General features: G+C 40.7%; 2 protein-coding genes across 2 annotated transcripts in view; one reads left to right on the forward strand and one right to left on the reverse strand.

The window, feature by feature from the left end:
* Nucleotides 1-894: 894 nt before the first annotated feature.
* evplb (envoplakin b) lies at nucleotides 895-19834 on the forward strand. The gene is made up of 22 exons (XM_017481570.3): nucleotides 895-1002; nucleotides 5587-5686; nucleotides 6415-6569; nucleotides 7037-7160; nucleotides 7257-7373; nucleotides 7695-7721; nucleotides 7846-8007; nucleotides 8218-8325; nucleotides 8945-9040; nucleotides 9156-9266; nucleotides 9488-9631; nucleotides 10179-10333; nucleotides 10903-11000; nucleotides 11094-11266; nucleotides 12101-12279; nucleotides 12499-12637; nucleotides 12922-13115; nucleotides 14015-14165; nucleotides 14366-14449; nucleotides 14781-14885; nucleotides 14985-15077; nucleotides 16071-19834. The coding sequence occupies exons 1-22, from the start codon at nucleotides 977-979 to the stop codon at nucleotides 19506-19508; spliced, it is 5979 nt and encodes a 1992-aa protein (XP_017337059.1). The 5' UTR covers nucleotides 895-976; the 3' UTR covers nucleotides 19509-19834.
* A 52-nt stretch (nucleotides 19835-19886) lies between these two features.
* Nucleotides 19887-21386, reverse strand: part of LOC108272828 (sphingosine kinase 1) — a 19037-nt gene continuing 17537 nt past the window's right edge. The window contains exon 5 of the mRNA XM_053684748.1: nucleotides 19887-21386. This exon is cut by the window's right edge and continues 1781 nt beyond it. The gene's annotated coding sequence lies outside the window, so the exon portion shown is untranslated.

Here is a 21386-nt window from a genome sequence, read left to right on the forward strand (position 1 = left end):
TGACGGGGCTTAAGAGGATCTACCATGAAGAACAGTATAATCTGCCCAAATCCAGGTGTGTGATGCTTGTAGAGATGTACACAAGAAGACTTGTAGCTGTAAGTGCTACCAAAGGGGGCTTCTACAAAGTATTGAACAAAGGGTCTGAATACTTTTGTGAATAAGAGATTTCAGTTTTTGATTTGACTCTACAGTACACAGTTATAGAAGGGATTTAGTTATACTCGCGCTATCCGGATGGGTCTGGCTCCTCTAAAGGATTCTGCCTCATGTCTTCTCAGGGAGTTTTTCCTTGCCACCATCACACTCTGGCTCGCTCATTAGGGATAAGTGTATACGTTTAAAATTCATATCCGGATTTCTGCGAAGCTGCTTTGTGACGATGTCCATTGTTAAAGACGAGTTGAACTGAATTGAACTCTGCTGACTCTGCTTCAGAACTCCACCCGTTTTTCATTGTCTCTCATTATTCTCCCGCAACAGCACACCACGCAATATTTCAGTTCTTACATGATAGATATGCTCACGTTTCTTCCAGATCTTTTTCTTCTTGATATCGTTTTCCGCAGAACCGCTCGTTTTATTCACGGTTTGTTCGTACTCAAGATCTTTCTACTGTGTGTCTTTACTCTTCTATACCTCTATGCTGTAATGATTTATAATCCCACTCTCTGGGGTCACTTCTGTCATACAGGTATCTTACCGGCTCACAGTACACACATCACAGCGCACACAGCTCTCTGTTGACTCTACACTAAAATATATGTCAGCTGAGACATCGGGACTGACGGCTAGAGGAGTGAAACAGGTCTTCCCAGTCCCATGTGCCTGGCAAAGAGGTGTTACACCTGTCCCAGGGGGCGGAGCCAAAACAGCTGAGTGGACTTTAACAGGAGAGAGGAGAAGCTGAAGCGCACAGAGCCATACAGAGAAAGATCCTGGAACTGCTCGTAGACAGCAAATACGGACTTCCAGCATGTTTAAGAAGAAGGAAGGCAGCCTGTGAGTGGAACCTGTGTGTGTGTGTGTGTGTGTGTGTGTGTGTGTGTGTGTGTGTGTGTGTGTGTGTGTGTGTGTGCTGCTTCTTGTTGTTGTTGTTCTTCTTCTTCTGCATACTGATTTAATTTCTGCTACAAAATAATACAGTCTACAATAATTAAATTCATAGAAGTGTGTTCAGCACATCTGGATATACATATTGCATTATATATATAGACTTGAACCATATTTTTCATACCAAACCTGTAATATATGTCATGAAATATTGCATTTATTGGAATTTATTGGAATATTGCACTTTTTTAAATTTTGCATATTGGTAATATTGCTGAAAGGGACATTTCCAGTTTTTTAAATCTTTTGTTTTCGACTAATCTAGAATTTAGCTGACTTGACCTGAATTATCTTTGTGCTTTTTTTCCACCATATACAGTACTGTGCGAAAGGGGTTTTTTAGTACAAACATTGGAATTGATTTTTATTTGATTATTTCTACATTATCGAGTCAGTATGAAAACATTTTAGATTTCCAAACATCAGTTTTCCAGCACAAAATGAAATAAAGTAAAGAAAGCAGAGTATTAAGAGGTAAGAGAGACTTTTCAGATTAAAAACACAATTAAGTCCGTTGCGTTTCTCTGCAGAAATAAGACGCGAGTGCGTGTCTGGTTCTGTAAGACTCTCAGTAACACTTACCGATCATTTAATTATAAAACTACACTAATATTATCTCAGACCGATAATACATTTTTTTATTATTAGCAAAGGGTCGTCACACCAAATATCACCTTGTTTTATTTATTATTGTTTACTGCTCTTTATAGTATTTTTTTTAAATGGAGAAAACATTTTAATTTCATTACTGTTGAAGGCATCTTCGCTCTACAGCGTTTTCTTTGCTTGTACCTAAGAGTTTTGCACAGTACTGCACATCCACCAATGTACATACTATAAGCATATATGTTTACTGTGAATTCTTTCAACCTTAAACTGACGACCATAAATGATAACCAAGCTGAAGAGTGCTTTGCGTCACCCACGTGTGGGCTGTGGGACGTAGCCAACATGCTGCGATCTCTGTTTATCTTTATAGCATTGCCTCGCCTGTTCTGATGCCCAGCGTTGTAGTGCCAAGTGAGGCTGTGACTCAGAGGACTCGGTCCACGTTCACATCAGAGATAACGCTTTATGAGCAGAAATATCAAGCGGGATAAGGTGTGGCGTGGTGTGCGAGGTGTGGAGAGGAAGGACTACAATCCTGAGCAGCTGGCTAGGAAATGAGTGAATTAATTGTTTGTCGTACGAATAGCAATGCAATGATCCGGAGGCATGACATGTTTTCTTTCAGGGTGTGACGGCAGCACACCTCCATGCCGATCGCTGTGCAGCTCAAATTAGGCAACCTGAGAGAGGGACAATGCGCTTGTACGTTCTTGTGTCTGCTGAATTTATTAGCGTCGACTGTTTTGGTTTGGTTCAGCCAGTTTCATGTGTGCTGAAGCAGAATCCAAGAAGTCTTAAGGTTTACAAATGTTTGTCTGATACCAAACTTCAGCAGATTCACACTGATGAGTCCTTATTGGCATGGTATAATATTCTAATGAGCATGTAAGGACGACAGCCGTCCATCCGAGAGGTGCTAGGTCACTCAGACTCAAGGATTAGACACATAGTTAGTGATTAATGTGTGATTTTCTCAAGGACAGATTAAGAACTCAAAGTCCTATGCTCTGATACAGCATGGAGCCCCCATGTGACCCACTCCCCGCCACACCAAAGCCTCTTACGATAATAAAGTTATTGCAAACTTGCCAGATTTCAATGCAATTCTGTTTAATTATATAAAGCGCTTTTAGCACTGCCATAAAGCAGCTTTACAGAAATCCGGATGTAACATTTTTATTAAAATTTAAAATCTGTCTCTTACGAGCAAGACTGAGGCGAACGAAAAACTCCCTGAGATGACAGATCTTACGACACTGTGAGAATAAGAACACGCAGCCTTACAAACCTCATAATTAACTTGATGTCTTAATTAAGTTGAATTTTTGTCACATTTTAAAAACCTGACTAAGCACAATTCAATTCTTTCAAAATGGTCTGGGCAGTATGATCTTCAGTCTGTGTGCCGGAACAGAGAAGATTGTTGATGCAGACCTTCCTTGTACACTGAGAGATGAGGGGAGCTTAGAGTCAAGCTCTGCTCGAGGATCGGAGGGAGCTTGGCAGGGTGTGATGAGCATTTTTAAAATAGGTGGACGCTAGTCCGTTTTTTGCGTCAGTGTATTAAATCTGACGCGGGCAGCTACAGGAAGCCAGTGGCGGGAGCGTAGCATGACGTGGTGTGTGAGAACTTGAGAAGGTTGAGAACAAGCCGTGCAGCTGTGTTCTGGATCAGTCGCAGAGGTCGAATGGTGCGCAGAAGCAGTTGACTGAAGGGGCTGATCCAGCAGAGTGGATAGAAATGTCTGGATCCTTCTGATGTTGTGGAGGAGAAACCTGCTTTTGAGCGTGTCGGGTTAGCAAAGGAGAGAACGATAAATAGATGGAGTACTCAAAGGTTGTGTGCAGTGACAGATGGTGAAATCCGAGAGTTATCCAGGGACATCACAAGGTCTTGATGTGGAGATGTACAGCAGATCAGTCTTGCTGGGATCCGGTGTGTAGAGGGAGAAAGGAAGAGGACCAGGCACTGAGCCTTGTGGGACTCCAGTGGAGATCTGGAGGTCTGTGTGGGTGGCAGATTTGGATCCCTGATACTATATGTCACCTGATATCACTGTCCCTCCAGGTAGGAAGCAAACCAAGGCTCATTAGGATGGACAAGAGCTGCGGTTGACTGTGTCGGAGGCTTGTGAAGACGATTTGAATGAGTTTAAAGAGAAAGATGCAAAGTGCTGCAGCTCTTTATTTATATGTTGAAAACTCTTGGATAAGTGTTCTTAGTGGACTTGTTTCTGAAAGGAAACCCTTTGTTGCAGCGTTCTATGCCTTTAAGAACCTTTAAGGGTTCTCCCAGCAAGACAAGATGAGGAACCGTGTAGTGTTACATGAAGCACGATTGAAGCCTGGAACAGGATTCGCATTTATATTACGTGACTTCATAACATCTGGGATTTGGTCAATGGTTAAAAAGAAATATTTTCTTAATCATTTTCTGTTCAGCTCAGATTAATTCTCTAGAACGTCATGTTATCTTAATTATTTACATTAAAGCAAATTACTCAGTCGCTACCGTGAAACTAACCAGAATGGATGTGCAGTTATGAAATGTGTGTGTGTGTGTGTGTGTGTGTGTGCGTGTGTGTGGACTCACCAAAAACAGGTCCTGGCAGTTTGATCAGTTAATCATTAGATGCTAATTACTGATTGAATCATAATCTCATCAAGGAGCGATGAGTTCTGAGTATAAATATTTGTTGTTAATAACAGTTTTTGTCAATTTTACTGACACTTTTACAAAATGATGAGCAGATTTGTTTACTTATGAAAGTTGAAAAGAGAGAGTGAGAGACAGATAGTAACAAAAAGGGAGTGAGAGTTTTATATTTGCGATTGTTTTGTTGTGTGTGTGTGTGTGTGTGTGTGTGTGTGTGTGTGTGTGTGTGTGTGTGTGTGTGTGTGTGTGTGCGCGTGTGTGTGTATCTATGGCATGCAGTTTTTCGGGTCTGACACACAGACGGATGGCAAAGAAGCCAAACTGGACACCCCTGCAGTACCGGCTTGAAGCATGCAAACAAAAACACACAAAAACTCACTCACACACACACACACACACACACACACACACACACACACACACACACACACAAACAAAAACTCTCAATCAACTAATGTCTCAAGTAATGTTGAGTTAGACAGTGGAAACTGTGTGTGGGCTGGAATGCACCAAATGGACGGGTTTCGTTGGCAACACCTGTCTGACAGTGACTGGGAAGAAAGGCTGGGTTATTATGGCCATTGATTAGCGTGTAGTCGCATCTGGTTGTGTATATAAGTGTTTCCTTTGTGTGTGTGTGGTTCAAAAAGGAAATACTTGAATGAGTATAATTAACGTGGAATGTGTGTGATGGGTAGCGCTACTGACTCACAGCTCGGCAGTCCCAGGTTTGATCCTGAGCTTGAGTTTCACATCCCTCCTCCTCGTGACTGTGAGGGTTTCATCCGGGTTTTCCGGTTTCCTCCAAACTCCCAGAAACATGCCGATAGACGGATTGGCTCCCATAAATCAGCCCCTAGCTGTAAATGAATGTGTGAATGTGTGTGTGCATGGTGCCATGTGTTCCTGGGATAGACTCTGGGTCCACAGCAGCCCTGAACAGGATAGAGTTACACACTTACACTTACTTTAAATGAAAAGAAAATACTGTATAAGAGGTGGACATGTTGCAAAAATGCTGCTGTGTCCTGCAGTAACATGCTGAAGCAGTGTGAGGAGTGTGTAACCATACAAGCAAAACACTATGTGTGGCGTGTGTGTCTGTTGTGTGAGTGTTGTGATGTAGGGGTATGTTTATATGACTATGTGTGTGTGTGTGTGTGTGTGTGTGTGTGTGTGTGTGTGTGTGTGTGTGTGTGTGTGTGTAGGGGCCAGACACCTGACCTGAATGTGCTGGTCAAACGCCTGCAAGAGAATTCCGACCAGGTGGAGAAGAACATACTGTTTGCTGAGGAGCTGCTGGATGAGGTAACAAACACATGCTTGCATAACAAGCACACAACCGCCTCCCCCCATACATACAGACAGACAGACAGACAGACAGACACACACACACACACACACACACACACACACACACACATATTTGTATATACACAATTACTTATATATATACACATACATGTTTATAAATACACACACATTTTTATACACACACATATACACATATGTTTATATACACACACATATACACACATATACACACATACATATTTATATACACACACATATAGACACACATATTTATATATACACACATATACACACATACATATTTATATACACACACACACACATATATATATATATATATATATATATATATATATATATATATATATATATATATACACACACATTTATATACACACACACACACACACACACACACACACACATGTACATATATATATATATATATATATATATATATATATATATATATATATATATATATATATAAATATTAAACCTGCTCTCACACACTCACTCCCTCTCTCTCTCCCTCTTTCTCACTCCCTCTCTCTCACTCCCTCTCACTCCCTCTCTCTCACTCCCTCTCTCTCTCCCTCTCTCTCACTCCCTCTCTCTCCCTCTTTCACTCCCACTCTCTCTCTCTCTCTCTCTCTCTCCCTCCCTCTCTCTCCCTCCCTCTCTTTCACACCCCCCCCCCTCTCTCTCTCTCTTTCTCTCAGGACTCAGAGAATGGGAAGCGGGGCTTGTCTCTGACTCGGCGGATGGACACAGCGGACAACCTGGCCGAGGCAGAGACATTGCTGAAGCAGCTGTTCATGGATGTGGACAAAGTGAAGAAACTGCTGCACCCACAAGCTGCTGAGATTGAACAGGAGTAAGTGAACACACACACACACACACACACACACACACACACACACACACACGTACATGTTTTTTTCTTGGTCAGGACCTTCTATTGCCATAATGATGACTGCAGCTAAGTCTAACACTGACCTGAATCGCAGTTACCAGAAGTTTTCACTTTTGAAATTAAAGATGTAAGCGATACGAGGGTACAGTGGGTAGTGTTGCTGCATTTCAACATATTCTCCCCATGTCTGTTTGGCTGTCCTCTGGGTTTTCTGGTTTCCTCCCAAAAACATGGCAGTAGGTGGTTTGGCTTAGATGAACTGCCCCTAGGTGTGAATGACTGGACCCTTATGGACAGGTGCGCTGGTCTGAGCGTATTCTCATCTTGCACCCAGTGTTTCTGGAATTCTGGCCTGGCTGTAGTCAAGTGCTTATTTAAGATGAATGAATGAGTGATCTCTCTTTCTCTCTCTCTCTCTTTCCCTTTAGTGTGAGTAATCTGCATGACCGCTGGTCCAACAACTGCAGGAGGTATCGGGATCTGTACAAGCAAGGTCTGGAGCTAGATCTCTCTCCACAGTTCAACTGGCCTCAGCTGCTTGCTGAGAAACAGGTGAGAAACCCAGGCTTCATTTCCCTCCTGACGGACAATCCGGTTCCACAGAGGACGAGCACGTACTGATTGGAATTCTGTCTGTGTGTGATACAGAGGCAGATCCAGAAGGAGCACTATGGCCCAAACCTGCCAGATGTGGAAAAGCAGATAGCGACCCACAACATCCTGCATAAAGAGATTGAAGCATACCACTCTCAGCTGGACTCAGAGGTGAGTGACCCACACACACACACACACACACAAGCACACACACGCATTTAATTATTAGACACAAATAATTAAAAAATGAATGGCCCGCCACATCTAGGAGTTTTAGCAATTCTTAAAGACTGAGACACCCTGTGTGCCGGCACATCTCATCAATCAAATTGACTCGTACAATATTAGCTACCTTCCTTAGTCTACACACTCCACAAAATGAAATAGAGCCTAAGAGAGGGGTTTGGTGTTACCATGCCAGCATTGTAGTACCCTAAATGCTCATCATTATCATTTAGCATTTTAATGAACTATTCTTGTCTGTTCCAATAGGACATGAATCAGTACTCACGCCTCATGGTGAGTTAATTTCAGAAATTATTTCAATAACATTTGAAACATTGGAAAAATATGAACATGGTGATATCCTTTGCGAGTTTATCTCTCTCTCTCTCTCTCTCTCTCTCTCTCTCTCTCTCTGCAGGAGGATTCAATGAGACGTAAGACCTATCTGTCCTCTCTGTACGACTACATCCTGCGCTGCAATAAAGAGATCAGCTACCTGACCGAGCAGCAGGACCGCATCCGCAAAAACGACTGGAGTGACTTGATTAGGGACCCAGCCGGATTGCGTGCCGACTCCGAGGTGAGGGCACGGAGGACGAGGAGCTTCTTTAATGCACTAAACTGAAAGCCGCCAGTTTAGCGTTGTGTAATACACGCCTCAGACTGCATCCGCTGTTCAGTAATCGCTTTATATTTACACATATGGATTGTACCGTGCTAAACTGGGGGTTGCTAGCACGGTTTCAGTATTGTGAAAGACGTTAGCTAATCAAGTTGGCTTCTTTGACAGAGGTTGAAGACCAATGGCATTCTGACCCATGAGGCTGAAGTGGTCAAGCTGAAGGACGAAGCAGACAGTCTGGTGAACACAAACCACCCCGGATCCCAGGCTATTAAGGTGTGTTTAGGAAAATTTTGCCGACTGGAACAGGTTTTCTTCTAGGAGTGCCATGTATGCCCACAACCTGATGACTTGTACATCCTCATTTTTGCTTGTACTTCTTTATTTGTAAGTTACTTTGGATGAAAGCGTCTGCTAAATGAATAAATGTCAATGTAAACGATGCTATCACCATCATGTTTCACATTGGGGTTGCTTTTGGTCTTCGGCAGGGATCAAGGGAAAATTAAGGAACAGTTCGTACAGAAAAACAATGCTTGAAAAGCTTTGCCCCAACATGATGCTACACCACTATGCTTCACACTGAGGATGGCGCTCTCAATGTTGGGTTGCACTTTGTTCCGAAGCCAAAAAGTTTTGGCCTCATCAGACCTGAGAACCTTTACCCCTTCTCATATATTTACTGAGTCTCCAATATGCCTTTTGGTTAACTCCAAACAGGATTTCTAATGGTCACTCTTTCATAAACTCCAGCTTTCTCTCATCCCTGCTTCCCTATTTTATTCTTTCTCTCATCCCCAAGTAAATCAATCAGTAAGTGAGTAGAGTCAGAATCGTCTTCTAACGCATCTTTAGCTCCGTCGTTCTTTAGTGACTGAGTGTTTGCGTCTTGCAGAAACATAACGTTGAAGTGCAGAAGGAGTGGAACCGATTCCTCAAACTCTACGCCTGCCAGGAGATCCATCTGAACAACGTGGAGATTTACAAAAAGGTAGAACTAAGGACAAAGTAGTCAGTCATCCACTAGTTTCTCCTAGGTTCCTCCTCTTGTGCTGTATAAGTGTGCTGCCTTGTGCACTAATGCCTGTGTGTTATTAACCTCACAGTTCCAGCTGGACGCCGAGACGGTCTCCGAGTCTCTGAAGAGAATCAACAGTACCATGGAGCCGTCACTGCTGTCCAACATGAGCAACTCGCAAATCCTGATGCAGCTTGAGGTACATGAGGACTGAGAGAAAAGCACATCATCACTGAAACGTTAGACAGGGGTCATATGTTAAAAGAGCGAATTATGCCGGATCTAGCACATACGAGTCCGAGCTTATATGTTAGATATGATTTCTAATGGGAAAATGCATTTACTCTAATTTGATGAGAATATTGTGTGTGTGTGTGTGTGTGTGTGTGTGTGTGTGTGTGTGTGTGTGTGTGTGTGTAGGGTGAGGAGAGAGCGGTTCAGAGGAATGAGCGCAGACTGACCGAGTTGAAAGAGATTTGCACCAAAGTTCCTCCTCTGCCACAGCGCAGGGCTCAGTATGGCAAATTTCCTGTGGTGACCCTGTGTGACTGGAACACTGATAAGGTACAATGTGTGTACACACACACACACACACACACACACACACACACACACACTCACACCCTTGCTTCAGGCAATAATCTGAATCATCTAGACTTGTGCTTAAGTGCTGCTGCTGTCTGTCATCATAAACACTGTTGTGTGCTCATCCCAGGACTCATACTGAACATGAGCAGATTGTGAATACGAGTAAGGAATGTTTGTCCTTACTTTTCTACACCTGTAGACTGTAATTTCCAGAACACTGTCACTACAGTGTACACTATAAAGCCAAAATTATGTGGAAACCCAGACCATCACACCCATATGTACTTTTTCCCCAATCTGTTGCCACAAAGTTTGAAGCACACTGTTTTACAGAAAGTCTCTGTACACTGTAGTGTTACAATTCTCCCTTCACTGGGACTAAGAGACCCAAACCTGTTCCAGCATGATGACGCCCCTGTGCACAAAGCCATCTCCATGAAGTGTTAAGTTTGGAGTGGAAGAACTCGAGATGATCGGCTGGCCTGCCAAATTGTGATCGGAATGTTTGTGGTTATGCGCACAGGCATCAGTAATTCAAGGGGATAAATACACTCTGGTGTCCAGCCCCAGGGAAGAATCATGGGAGGTGAAGAACAGCCTTGGAGAGACGAAAGTTATTCCTGGAGTGTGCTTCGTCATTCCTCCTCCTGACACAGAGGCCATTGAACGAGCTGAGAGGTAAGGGATGCACTTACAAAAATGCTAGAATAATTCTAATGCACGTTATAATATATGTTTGCCTGCCATGGTTTAGATCTGCTTAGTTATTTTTTGTTGTTGGTGTTTTTTTTGTTAATTTGTTATTATTGTTATTGTCTTTTTTCTACTATGTTTTAGGGTTTTTTTTCTGTTGTAGTTGTCATTATTGTTATTGTCATTATTTCTTCTGGGATTTTGCACTATAGCACTATTTATCTGTAAAAAGTGTTCTGGTCCCTGAAAATGGAGGATGGTGGTGTTGGATATTGGCCTGGGTTTATTCAAAAATACTTGGTTTACTGGATGCGTCCTAATGGATTCTTCTTTGTTGTACAATGCTAAGGGGTTATAATAATAATATTAATAATAAGAAGAAGTAGAAGAAAAATAATTACTATATTGCAATAAAATTGTGATTTTTTTTGTGGTTGTGCGTCATGTTCGCATGTCATTCATTAAATCAGAACCTTTCTTGCGGTCGATGAAGCTTCATTCGTAAATGCGACTCACAGTGGTGTATTGTTTTGCTTGCATGTGTTTGTGTACAGCCTGGAACGGGATTTTGCTGGGCTGAAGAGGAGGAGAGCATCTCTGCTGGCCTCTGTAAAGCCCTCGAGCGTGGAGGTAGTTAAGGTTGTCCGAAGTGGTATGTCCTACATTTCAACGTTTCACCCATCAAATGATTCGAATAAATGAACCTAAATCCAAACCGGGGCTAACTTCTGTTCCCACATTGCAGTGAGTGTGTCGAGCGTGGCTGAGGACTCTCGCCCTAATGCTCCATCTAACCGTCTGGACCGGCTCATCTCTGATCTCCTTCAGTTGGAGAAAGAGGTGCTTGGCAGATTAAGAACCCCACTGTCTCGAGCCGATCACACTGGAGACCTTGTAGCCCGAATCCGAGACCATGAGGTAAGATGGACTGCATCAGACACGCAGTGGTGGGGAAAGAGAAAATACTGAAATCTTACTGTTAGCTGCTAGAATTATTGCTCTTACACCCTGAAACCCCCTGTAGAAACCCCTATCGCAGCCTTAAACGCCCATTGTTATATTCTGAAACTCCTTTTGTTACATGCTGACACTATTACATTTATTTATTTATTTATTATTACTTGTTGCTCACCCTCTATTGTTAACTGTGCAATAATCCATTTATCCATTTATATATATAAACAAGGTGTTACTCATCTGTATATATTCATATTTGTATTCATGTGTACATACATAGAGGTGTTCATAGTGCACACATTACCATTATTATTTGTTACTACTTTTATTCTTATTTTTCTATTCGTATTGTATATATTTTTAGCCATTTATTTCAATTCTATTCCTATTTAATGTGTATTCTTTCCTATCTGTTTTTTTTTTTTTGTGTGTGTGTGTGTGTGTGTGTGTTATTGAGCTGCTGTAACAAGGGAATTTCCCCAGTGTGGGATCAATAAAGTTTATCTTATTTTATCTTATCTTATTACCTATTACAGCTTGAAACTCTTATTATTACTTCCAAAGTCTTCTGATATTACATCCTAAATTTCTTATCATTGCATGCTGAAATTTTGTCGTTACACATCCCGAAACTCTTATTCCTGTTTTTACACACTAAAATTCCTGTTGTTACATCCTGAAAGGCGTATCTTCAAACTCTTATTGTTACATTCTGGGACTGGGTTACAGTTGTGACTCCTGTTACATCCCAACGATATTTCCAGGCCTGACGTGTTGCTTTGCCATCTATTCTAGAGGGCTGTCACGTCTCTGAGAAAGCTGGAGGCAGAGAAGACGTCACTTCAAAGGGAAATCGAGCCTCTTCTATCCAGTAACTCTCTGGGCCCCGCCACAGTGTCCTACCCTCCTAAACTCAGCACTGCAACAAACAAGATTGAAGACCTCAACGCCCTCACCGACCTCTACGGCAGGAAGTATGTTCACTTTATATTGTAACCAAAGAGTTTTGTGTTTAACTGTAAGAATAAAAACCTAGTGATGTTTTTCTTTAATAATTGGTGCTGAGATAAAGATAAAGTCCAGACTTCGAGACAACCTGATAGAAGACATGACTTTTGGAAAAAAAAAAAAAAAAAAACTACATGAAATCACACAATATGAGCTTTGTAATATGTTTTTGCCATTTTTTAAAGGGCTGGTGCTGTTATGTCTTTGGAGAACCAAATTAAGAACGTAGGCATGACTCTGATAGAGCTTGAGGAACAACTGGCCAGGGACACGGTCATCCTCGACAAGCCTGGTGCCATTCAGGACCACATTAATTTGCTAAATGTGAGGAGGAGGAAGCCATTTCTCTTAATATTATTCATACTTGTTTATTTGCTTAAGCTTAACTAAATTGAAAAATCTAGTTTAGCAACAGTTATTATTTATAGTTCTTGGATCACCGAAATATAGTTATGAAATATATACTTTAAAAAAAAAAACATTTGGGACACCCTGTATAATGACTCAGCTCTTTGAAATCTGACTAGACGTGCTGTCTAGCCTGGAGAAGAAACCTAATTCTGTTTCTATAAGGTTTTTGTGTAAGGCAATCTTTCTTTATCCTTTAGAGCATTTACGATGACATTGCAGCCCAGGAGGAAGATATCCAAAAACTGAACAAGGACCTTGAGCTTACTGTTCAGCTGTGTGGTCATCTGCAGAAGAGTTTCCAAGAGTACTGCCCTGACATTCACCGACAGGAAACAGAAGTTAGAAAACTCAGGAACCGTTATGCTAACATCAATAACCAGCTACAGCAGAGGTAAGAATCTGGCACACCTTACTTAAAGGTGTTTATTATTTAAACCTTAACCCACCCCCCCCCCCAAAAAAAAAAAAAAAAAACAAAACAAAAAACACTCATTTGAAATTACTTGAAAGGTTTTGTAGTAATGTTTTGTAGTTGTTCGATATAACATGTTAAACTACAGCAGTGCTCTAAGACCATGCCCTCACGTCTGTGGTGGACGTCATAATTTGTCACCAAATAATAAATAATCACCAAACCACTGGTCGGACCTTTAGTAGACATCTCGTCATCGTTCCCATACACCTGTACATTCCTCCTGTTGTTGTGCAGCACATTTCCCAGTGTGTGGAGCGTTGCCTGTTGTTTTATTTTGAGTACCCTCAAGGTGTGTTTTGTTTATATTGACACACGCCTTTATTTTGATTCAAGTCTTGTCTCTGCCCCTGTCCATTTATTGGTGTGTTTCCCAACAGTGTCCAGGTGTTCCATGTAAAGTCCTTGATTAGTTTGTCTTTATATTCACTGTTGTGTTATAGTTTCATTGCGAAGTCTCACTGATTCTAGTCGCGCATTTCTGAGGCTGCCTGCTGTGGATTATGACAATGATTCACAGATTGCCCATAATAAATGCCATGCCTATTTTGCATACTTGCTCAATTTTACAATACCTCAGGCCATTAAAATGCAGCATTTTTATCAATAAATTTGGCTAATTTATTATTATTATTATTATTATTATTATTATTATTATTATTATTATTATTATTATTATTTTGCCTGTTTAATGCAGAGGTTGAAAATGAGATCACTAGCATCCTGAAGCATGTATTTACGTGTTGAAAAGCATGTCGTACGGAAGTTTAGTTTTGTCCTAAAGTGTAAGCAGTTAACCCGCTGACATGTGATTGCAGATTGGCACTGATGAAGGAGGTGACTAATAAGTACCAAAGTTTTAAGAGTATTGTCCGTTCCCTCAATGTCTTCATGAACGACTTGCCCAACAACAAGATACTTTCTGTAGACACCATGACAGAAATAACTGCCAAGCAGAACTCGCAGAAGGTCAGTTTGGTGAACGTATTAATCACTGATAGATGGAATTATCTGTCAAATGTGAATATTTGAGTTGTCTTGGATAAATTTGAAAATGTAAATTGTGCTGAAATGCAATAAAAATATAATATTGGTAGAAATTTTAAGATCATTGCTGAGGGGACTAGGAGAGGTCTATGTCAAACATTTTTAAATGAATCTAATTGCAGTGGACCGTTGAAGAACTGAAGAGAAAATCTGATGATATTGGCCAAATTGTGTCCCTCTCTCTTGAGCTGCAGACCATCCTTAAAGTAAGAATTTATGTTTCCTAAATACAATTTTCAGTGACAGTGGTGGCTTAGTGGTTAAGGCTATGGGTTACTGATCAGAAGGTTGGGGGTTCAAGCCCAAGCACTTCCAAGCTGCTACTGTTGGGCCCTTCAGCAAGGCCCTTAACTCTCTCTGCTCCAGGGTTGCTGTATCATGGCTGACTGAAGAAAACAATTTCACTGTGCTCTACTGTATATGTGACCAATAAAGAATCATTATATTTGTAATCTCTGAGATGTACCTGAGAAGCATGCTAGTCTTGACCGCGGCTTTGAAAATCTCATTCAAATTTTACTCTGCCTGTGTTTTAAGGAATATGAGGCCATTACCTATAGGTACCGCAACACTATAGTCAGTGATGAGACTGATATGAAAAAATGGCAGTCTCTCACTTTCGCTGATGCTGTCCAGAATAAGGTATACAAAATGGAGTTTTCCTGATCTATTTTTGCTTTATAACGTGATGAACATTGCCATCAATGAAAGTTGTTTTTTTTTTTTTTTTTTACTTTCTAGGAAAGAAGTGTTGTGAAACGATACCATGAACTGATGGCAGAGAACCTCCAACTTCTTGACCAAATGGGACTGGCCAAGAACATCATTAACAAGGTGAGGTTTAAGAGGTGGTAATATGATACAGACAGTTCGGAGCGGACAAATAAATTAATTGGCGAGCCCACCGAGCAAGTAAAAACGTGCTGCCCATTTCCACGTTTCGGTTCCAGGAAACTTAATTGACGAGTCTAAAAAATTGAACACTAACTAAATGTTGTAATGTAAGGCAAGTCAGCTATTCAACTGCATTAATATAGACAAAAAACAAAAAAAAACAAATATATTTTCCTCCCCTTCCAGAAAAGTTTCTAATGCATCATCGTCTTTGTGACCTCGACAAGAAGTGAGCAAAGTTATGAGACGTGGGCTTCTGTCCTTGCAATGCATGTAAAAGATATTATTCCAGTCTGGCAAGCGCCTTTATTTTCTCTCCACATGCTCAGTTTCATAAGTGTTTCCACGTATCTGTTCCCGAGTCTGAAAATATCATCTATCATCCATGCACGCTAATTAATCTACCAAGTAAATAAACAAAACAAAATAAAAAAAACATTCTACCATTAACCAGATTACACCTTGGTTGATGTGTGTAGTGCAGCAGGTGGTTAGAACCACACTGAGGCACATTAAGTTTTAACATCGCTACATTAAAAATGAAAACATGTTTGAAAGTCAATAAAGGTTATTTTTTTCTTGGTTTTTAAACCTGCTTATCTACTTGGCAACTGCAAATAATAAACAATAAACAAATAAACAAATAGCCCAGAAGCACATTATGCTAATCCCACACACCCAGAATGATCAACCACTGCCTTTGTAAGAAAGCTTGTAAGATATAGGCCAAACGGTTTCATAGTCTCCCATTCCTTCTCTGAAAATACTCATACTGAAATAGCTGTGATGGTATTTAGAGCTTAGAGTAGATATAATCTCAAGGATATGTTAAGGTGTTGGTAAGTAAATGATTAATTGTGTATTAAGTAAACCTCTACAGCATTATACACATCAACATCAAGCTTTTTTCTCTTGTGTTGACACATTTTACAGAATGAAGTCATTGTGAGCCGGGTAACGGTGTACCAGCAGCGAGAACTGGAAGAGGTGGACAGCCTTAAGAAGGAGCTGGCAGATGAGATCTCCCGACGTATTCATGCTGAAAATGAACTGGATTCATTCCGAATTAGGCTGTTGTCACTCAAAAACCGGCGTGGAGTGGAGCGGGTGGAAGAGAAAGAGACCGTGCATTACTACCGTAATCCCAAACTGGAGGCTGACATCAACATAATGAAGAAAAAGATTGACGAAGAGGTCTCGAAGCACGCCGTAACTCACACCGAGATTGAAATAGTCAATAAGAAAATCATCGCCGTGGAGCATGATGTATCCAACATCAAGCCAAAGCTGTTGACCAAGGTGATGACGGAGTACTCAAGGGATCCTCAACTGGAAAAGGAGATAGTATTTATCCGAGAAGAGATGCGAAAGATAAGGGAGGAAATCAGAATACGGGAAACTGAAATAGTGCAGAGGACCACGGAAATCACCTTCTTGGAGAAAAAGACACCAGTGTTCAAAGAAAGAGTGATAAAGAAGGAGGTGATAAAAGTGGAGAAAGATCCTGAAATGCTCAAAGCTGTTATTCAGTTCAGGGAGGAACTCTCTGATATAAGCCTCAGATCCAAAAGTTTAAGTGAGGAAATCTTTCACTTAAGAAGCCAGATCAACAAACTGGAAATAATGATTCCCACTATCCAACCTAAGATAGTCGTGAAGGAGGTAAAGAAGGTAGAACAAGACCAAGAGCTCATTAAAGAGTCCAAGATCCTTCGTACAAGCCTGGAGGAAATAAGACAAGAAATAAGTATCTTGATTAAAGAGATTAGTACCTTACAAGTTAATTATAGCCAAATAGAGACAGTGAAACAAAGGGTTGAGGTCAGGGAGATCATCAGTGAAGTCTATAGGATTGACCCTGAAACTGAGGCCGAAATAAGGCGGTTGAGAAAAGAGATTCAGGAATGGGTAACCAAGCGTACTGAAATAGAGAGTAAGATAACCGTGGTGATGGTGGACCTTAAGAGTTTGCGTTCTCAGAAACCCAGGGTGGAAGTAAGAGAAAATGTACGGGAAATTATAAAAGAAGAGCGGAGTCCAGAAATTATTCATGAGATCACAAGGCTGAAAGAGCACCTGACCCGCCTGCAGACCACTTACCAAGCTACGCTGGATAAGCTGACCATTCTACGCAAACAGAGAGATGAGTGGAAGGTAGAGAGATCCAAGGTTGAGATACAAGTTGTTACAAAGGAATTCATTAGATATGAGAATGATCCTCTTCTGGAGAAAGAGGCTGAGCAATTGAGAAAACAGGTCCAGGAAGAACATAAGATCTGTCGCATTGTAGAAGAAAACATCTTTGACCTTCGCCAGAAGTACATCCTGCTGGAGAAACAGAAAGTCGAAGAGAAAATTATATACCAAGAAATTGTACGTTTCCAGAAGGACCCGAACCAAATTATTGAGCATGAACGGTTAAAAAAGAGGCTTGATGTGGAAAGCAAGTCTCGTCTGGAATTAGAGAGTGAAGTGAAGACATGGAGAGCCATTGTTTTGGAGTTGGAAAAGAGCATGACTCAGACAGACGTTCGGCAAAAGAAGATCCTTGTTGAGACAGAACTTAGACAAATCAGGTCTCAAATTCTTGAATTTGAGAACGCACCACCCCCTGAGGAGAAGGTCATCATTGAGGAGGTCATAAAAATAGAAAGAGATGCCAAAATGGACAAACTAATTAGCAATCTTCATATTGAGATTGAAGAGGAGAACAAGAAGGTCACTGCCATGGAAAGGGACATTCGAAACCTGAAGCTCAGAATAGATGTCCTTACCAAAGAGAAATCTGTGGAGAAGACTATCTATAAGGAGATAATCAGGTTTGAGAAAGACCAAACTGTCGAGATTGAGCGTGATCGTCTGAGAGCTCAATTGACACAACTCAGGAGTGCAAGACGGACTCAAGAGGAGGAAATCCAACGCCTCAACGTTAAGATGACCCGTATTCAAACCTCAGTGACAAATTTCTCCAAAGAGGAGAGCACGCTTATCTCAAGTAGGAATGCACTGCTGAAAGAGAGGGATGAGCTTCTTCGGGAGTTCAAGAGATTGGAAACTCAAAGGCAGGAGATTACTATAACATTCCAGCATGAAACCAAAATACTAAGTGAGAAGACTCAAGTATACAAACAAAAGTTATTAAGGCTGGAATCAGAGATACAGAGGATAGAAATGGACATCCTTTCTGAGAAAGAAAGAATACAACAAAAGGAGACCATCATCATTGAACTGCAGGAGAGCTTGAAAAAGGAGGATCATTCTGAGACGCACACGAGTGAAAGATCAAAATCGACTAGAATCACTATTCTGGATCCAGAGACTGGGAAAGATATGTCACCCTACGACGCGTATATGCAAGGTCTTATTGACCGGAACCACTATATCCATCTGCAGACACTTGAATGCAGTTGGGAGGAAATCACAAGTAGTGGGCCTAATGGTGAGACCACTATTCTACAGGATCGCAAGAGTGGGAAGAGGTACTCCATTCAAGAAGCACTGACAGAAGGAAGAGTGACCCAGTATGATTTTCAGCAGTATAAGGAGGGCAAAATTCCCATCTCAGAGTTTGCTCTGAAGGTTGCAGGAGAAAAGCACATAAGTGAAATCAAATCGACAGTCAAATCCACATCAAGTTCAACCTCTGTGGTAAATAGCTACAGCTCTTTAAACCGTCAAACCTCTCTATCCTCAAGCAGTAGCAACTTAACCACCATCACCAATGTAGATGACAGCTTCCCAATCGCTGGAATTATTGACACCACAACGAAAAGTCGCATGTCTGTGAGAAGTGCCATGACCCGTAAGGTGATTGACCCAGACACAGCTCAGAAGCTTCTGGAAGCACAAGCAGCCACAGGAGGGATTGTGGATATCAACAAGAAAGAGCGCCACTCTGTTCACAAGGCAGCAGAACGTGGCCTCATTGAACCAAGTCAAATGTCAAAGCTCATCACTGCCCAAAAGGCATTTACAGGTGTCGAGGACCCTGTAACCAGACAGCGCCTGTCAGCAGGGGAGGCAGCTCAAAAAGGTTATATCCCAAATGAGAATGCCAGACGGTACATGGAAGCACAACTTCTCACAGGTGGCCTGGTAGACCCCAACAAAGCCGGTCGAATTAGCTTACAGAATGCTATTAACGCAAACCTGATTGACCAAAAAACAGCTAAAGAGATTGAAGATGATGACAAAATGCTGAAGTATTTGATCAACCCAGTTACGAAGTCTAAAATGTCCTACAAGGAAGCCATGGCACTGTGCACAAAGGATCAATCTACTGGACTCCTCCTGCTCCCAGTAGCATCTACTGACTCACCAGATTCCCTCTTGTTCTCCAGCTACCAGGTCTCTTCTACCTTTATTCGTTAGGGGAAGTTAATGCTTACCTTCAGGGTGAAAAAATTAACAAATTTGAGAAACGTTATTTAGTATGTGGTGTAGGCTTTTAGGCTATATGCTCAGAAAATGAAGGATCTTTGGGTTACTTAATTCCCTTATGATTTTTAATGAGTGTAATGATGATGAGATGATACATATTTGGAAGGAATACCTGATGTGTGTGTGTGTGCCAAAAGAATGGTGTTTTCCTACATTTATCTACTATTCGGTGTTGTTCTTCTCCATAAATTCTTGTGCGTGTATCTTGTTCGACTTACTGTGGCAGCTTTCAATAAACATTATGTACTTCGGCCTTATTTGGCTGTGTCTCGTACCATTGTGTGCATTTTTTTTTCTTCGTTTTTTTTTTCTCTTCTTGAGACATAAAAAAGAAAACCAGTTGATGGTATCACTATTTATAGCTGCTAATACATTTAATAACAGGACTTTCCACATTAAACATAACATATCTGGTATAATCTTGTATAACAAGGTATAATATTCTTATAGAGCAAATGTGTTTAACTTTCTAGTTTGTAAATCTTTCAGGGAAAAACACCAAAGGGAAAACAACTTAAATATACTTTATTATGGTATGCATCTTTTACAGCAATATTACCTAACAAAAACAAATGAGAATGTTGTTTATGGAAAAATATAAAAGTGCATTTTATGTAGTTGTCTTAATAACGCAACCTGAAATTCTTAGCTAACATTGAGCGATTGATGACTGAAAGTAGACATCTGATTAACATGTTTTTTTTTTTGTACAAGAGATAGCACCACAGTCTCACCCACTCTACTGATATATAGTAGTTGTACTATATTATATATTGCTATTATTATATAACAGCACAGATTAAAAGCATTTCAATATCAGGAGAGTAAATTCTAAATATATTATTTTTTGTTAAAGCCCATAAAAAAAACTGTGCTTATAATTCATTGTAACTGCTGTAGGAATTCAATGCATTACTAATATATTGCAAAAATGCAGTAAAATCTAATACACACGATTGGTAATAAGAAGGCATTTCTTATTGGACTATTCTACAGTGCCATTAGTAAGAATGGCTTTTTTTGTGTGTGTAATGCCTTTCTTTTGCTTTTCTACTTTTTCTAACATGTCTTGATAACTGTCCAAAAAAAAAAAACTAAACCTAAACATAAACCTAGATGCTTCTGCTAAGGAATGAGGAAGTGTGATAGCCTCCACCTTGTGCTGGTCTGTAAAATGCTGCAGCATAAAAAACAGTAGAAAGAACTGAGGGGAAGTGTCTGAGCTATACTGTAGATATAGAGTACCAAAAAAACTTTTGCTCATCGTAGCTAGACTCCAATTAAATGGATTTATTTCAAAGCTCTAGAACCATCGAATTCGGGTATATTTATATTTTAGTTATTTGGCAGATGCTTTTATCCAAAGCGACTAACAATTGAACTGACCAGATGAGAGTTAAGGGTCTTGCTCAAGAACTCAACAGTGATCTTGTTGGCACTGGGATTCAAACTCGCAAACTTTGTAATCGGAATTCCAACGCCGAAAACTCTGACTGCCCCCGATCAGGAATGATCTATAATTTCATGTCACCAAATTATCAGCTGGAAATTTAGACACATCAAATTAGTGACCTGCTAAAATTCACCATCTTTAGATCGGCAATAATCAGCCAGGTTTCTAGACACAACACACAACACGTTAGATATTATCATTTGAAGGTTTATAACCTCTGACTTCAGACCACCAAACTATCTGCTAAAATTCAGCTTTAAAGCAACAATTACCATTCAGATGACAGGAACTAGTGACAACAAGAGAGCTGTTACAAGCTGGATCTCTAAGACCACCAAATTCATGTTAGAAATTAT

The sequence above is a fragment of the Ictalurus punctatus genome, chromosome 12 (assembly GCF_001660625.3).
Source record: "Ictalurus punctatus breed USDA103 chromosome 12, Coco_2.0, whole genome shotgun sequence".
NCBI lineage: Eukaryota > Metazoa > Chordata > Actinopteri > Siluriformes > Ictaluridae > Ictalurus > Ictalurus punctatus.

What these genes read in the sequence shown, in the direction of transcription:
- evplb (XM_017481570.3), top strand. Translation starts at nt 977, where the DNA reads ATGTTTAAGAAGAAGGAAGGCAGCCT. An exon ending in ACGTGGAGATTTACAAAAAG is followed by an intron (nt 9,041 to 9,155) that starts GTAGAACTAAGG and finishes TTAACCTCACAG; the next exon opens with TTCCAGCTGGACGCCGAGAC. An exon ending in GTGACTGGAACACTGATAAG is followed by an intron (nt 9,632 to 10,178) that starts GTACAATGTGTG and finishes TTATGCGCACAG; the next exon opens with GCATCAGTAATTCAAGGGGA.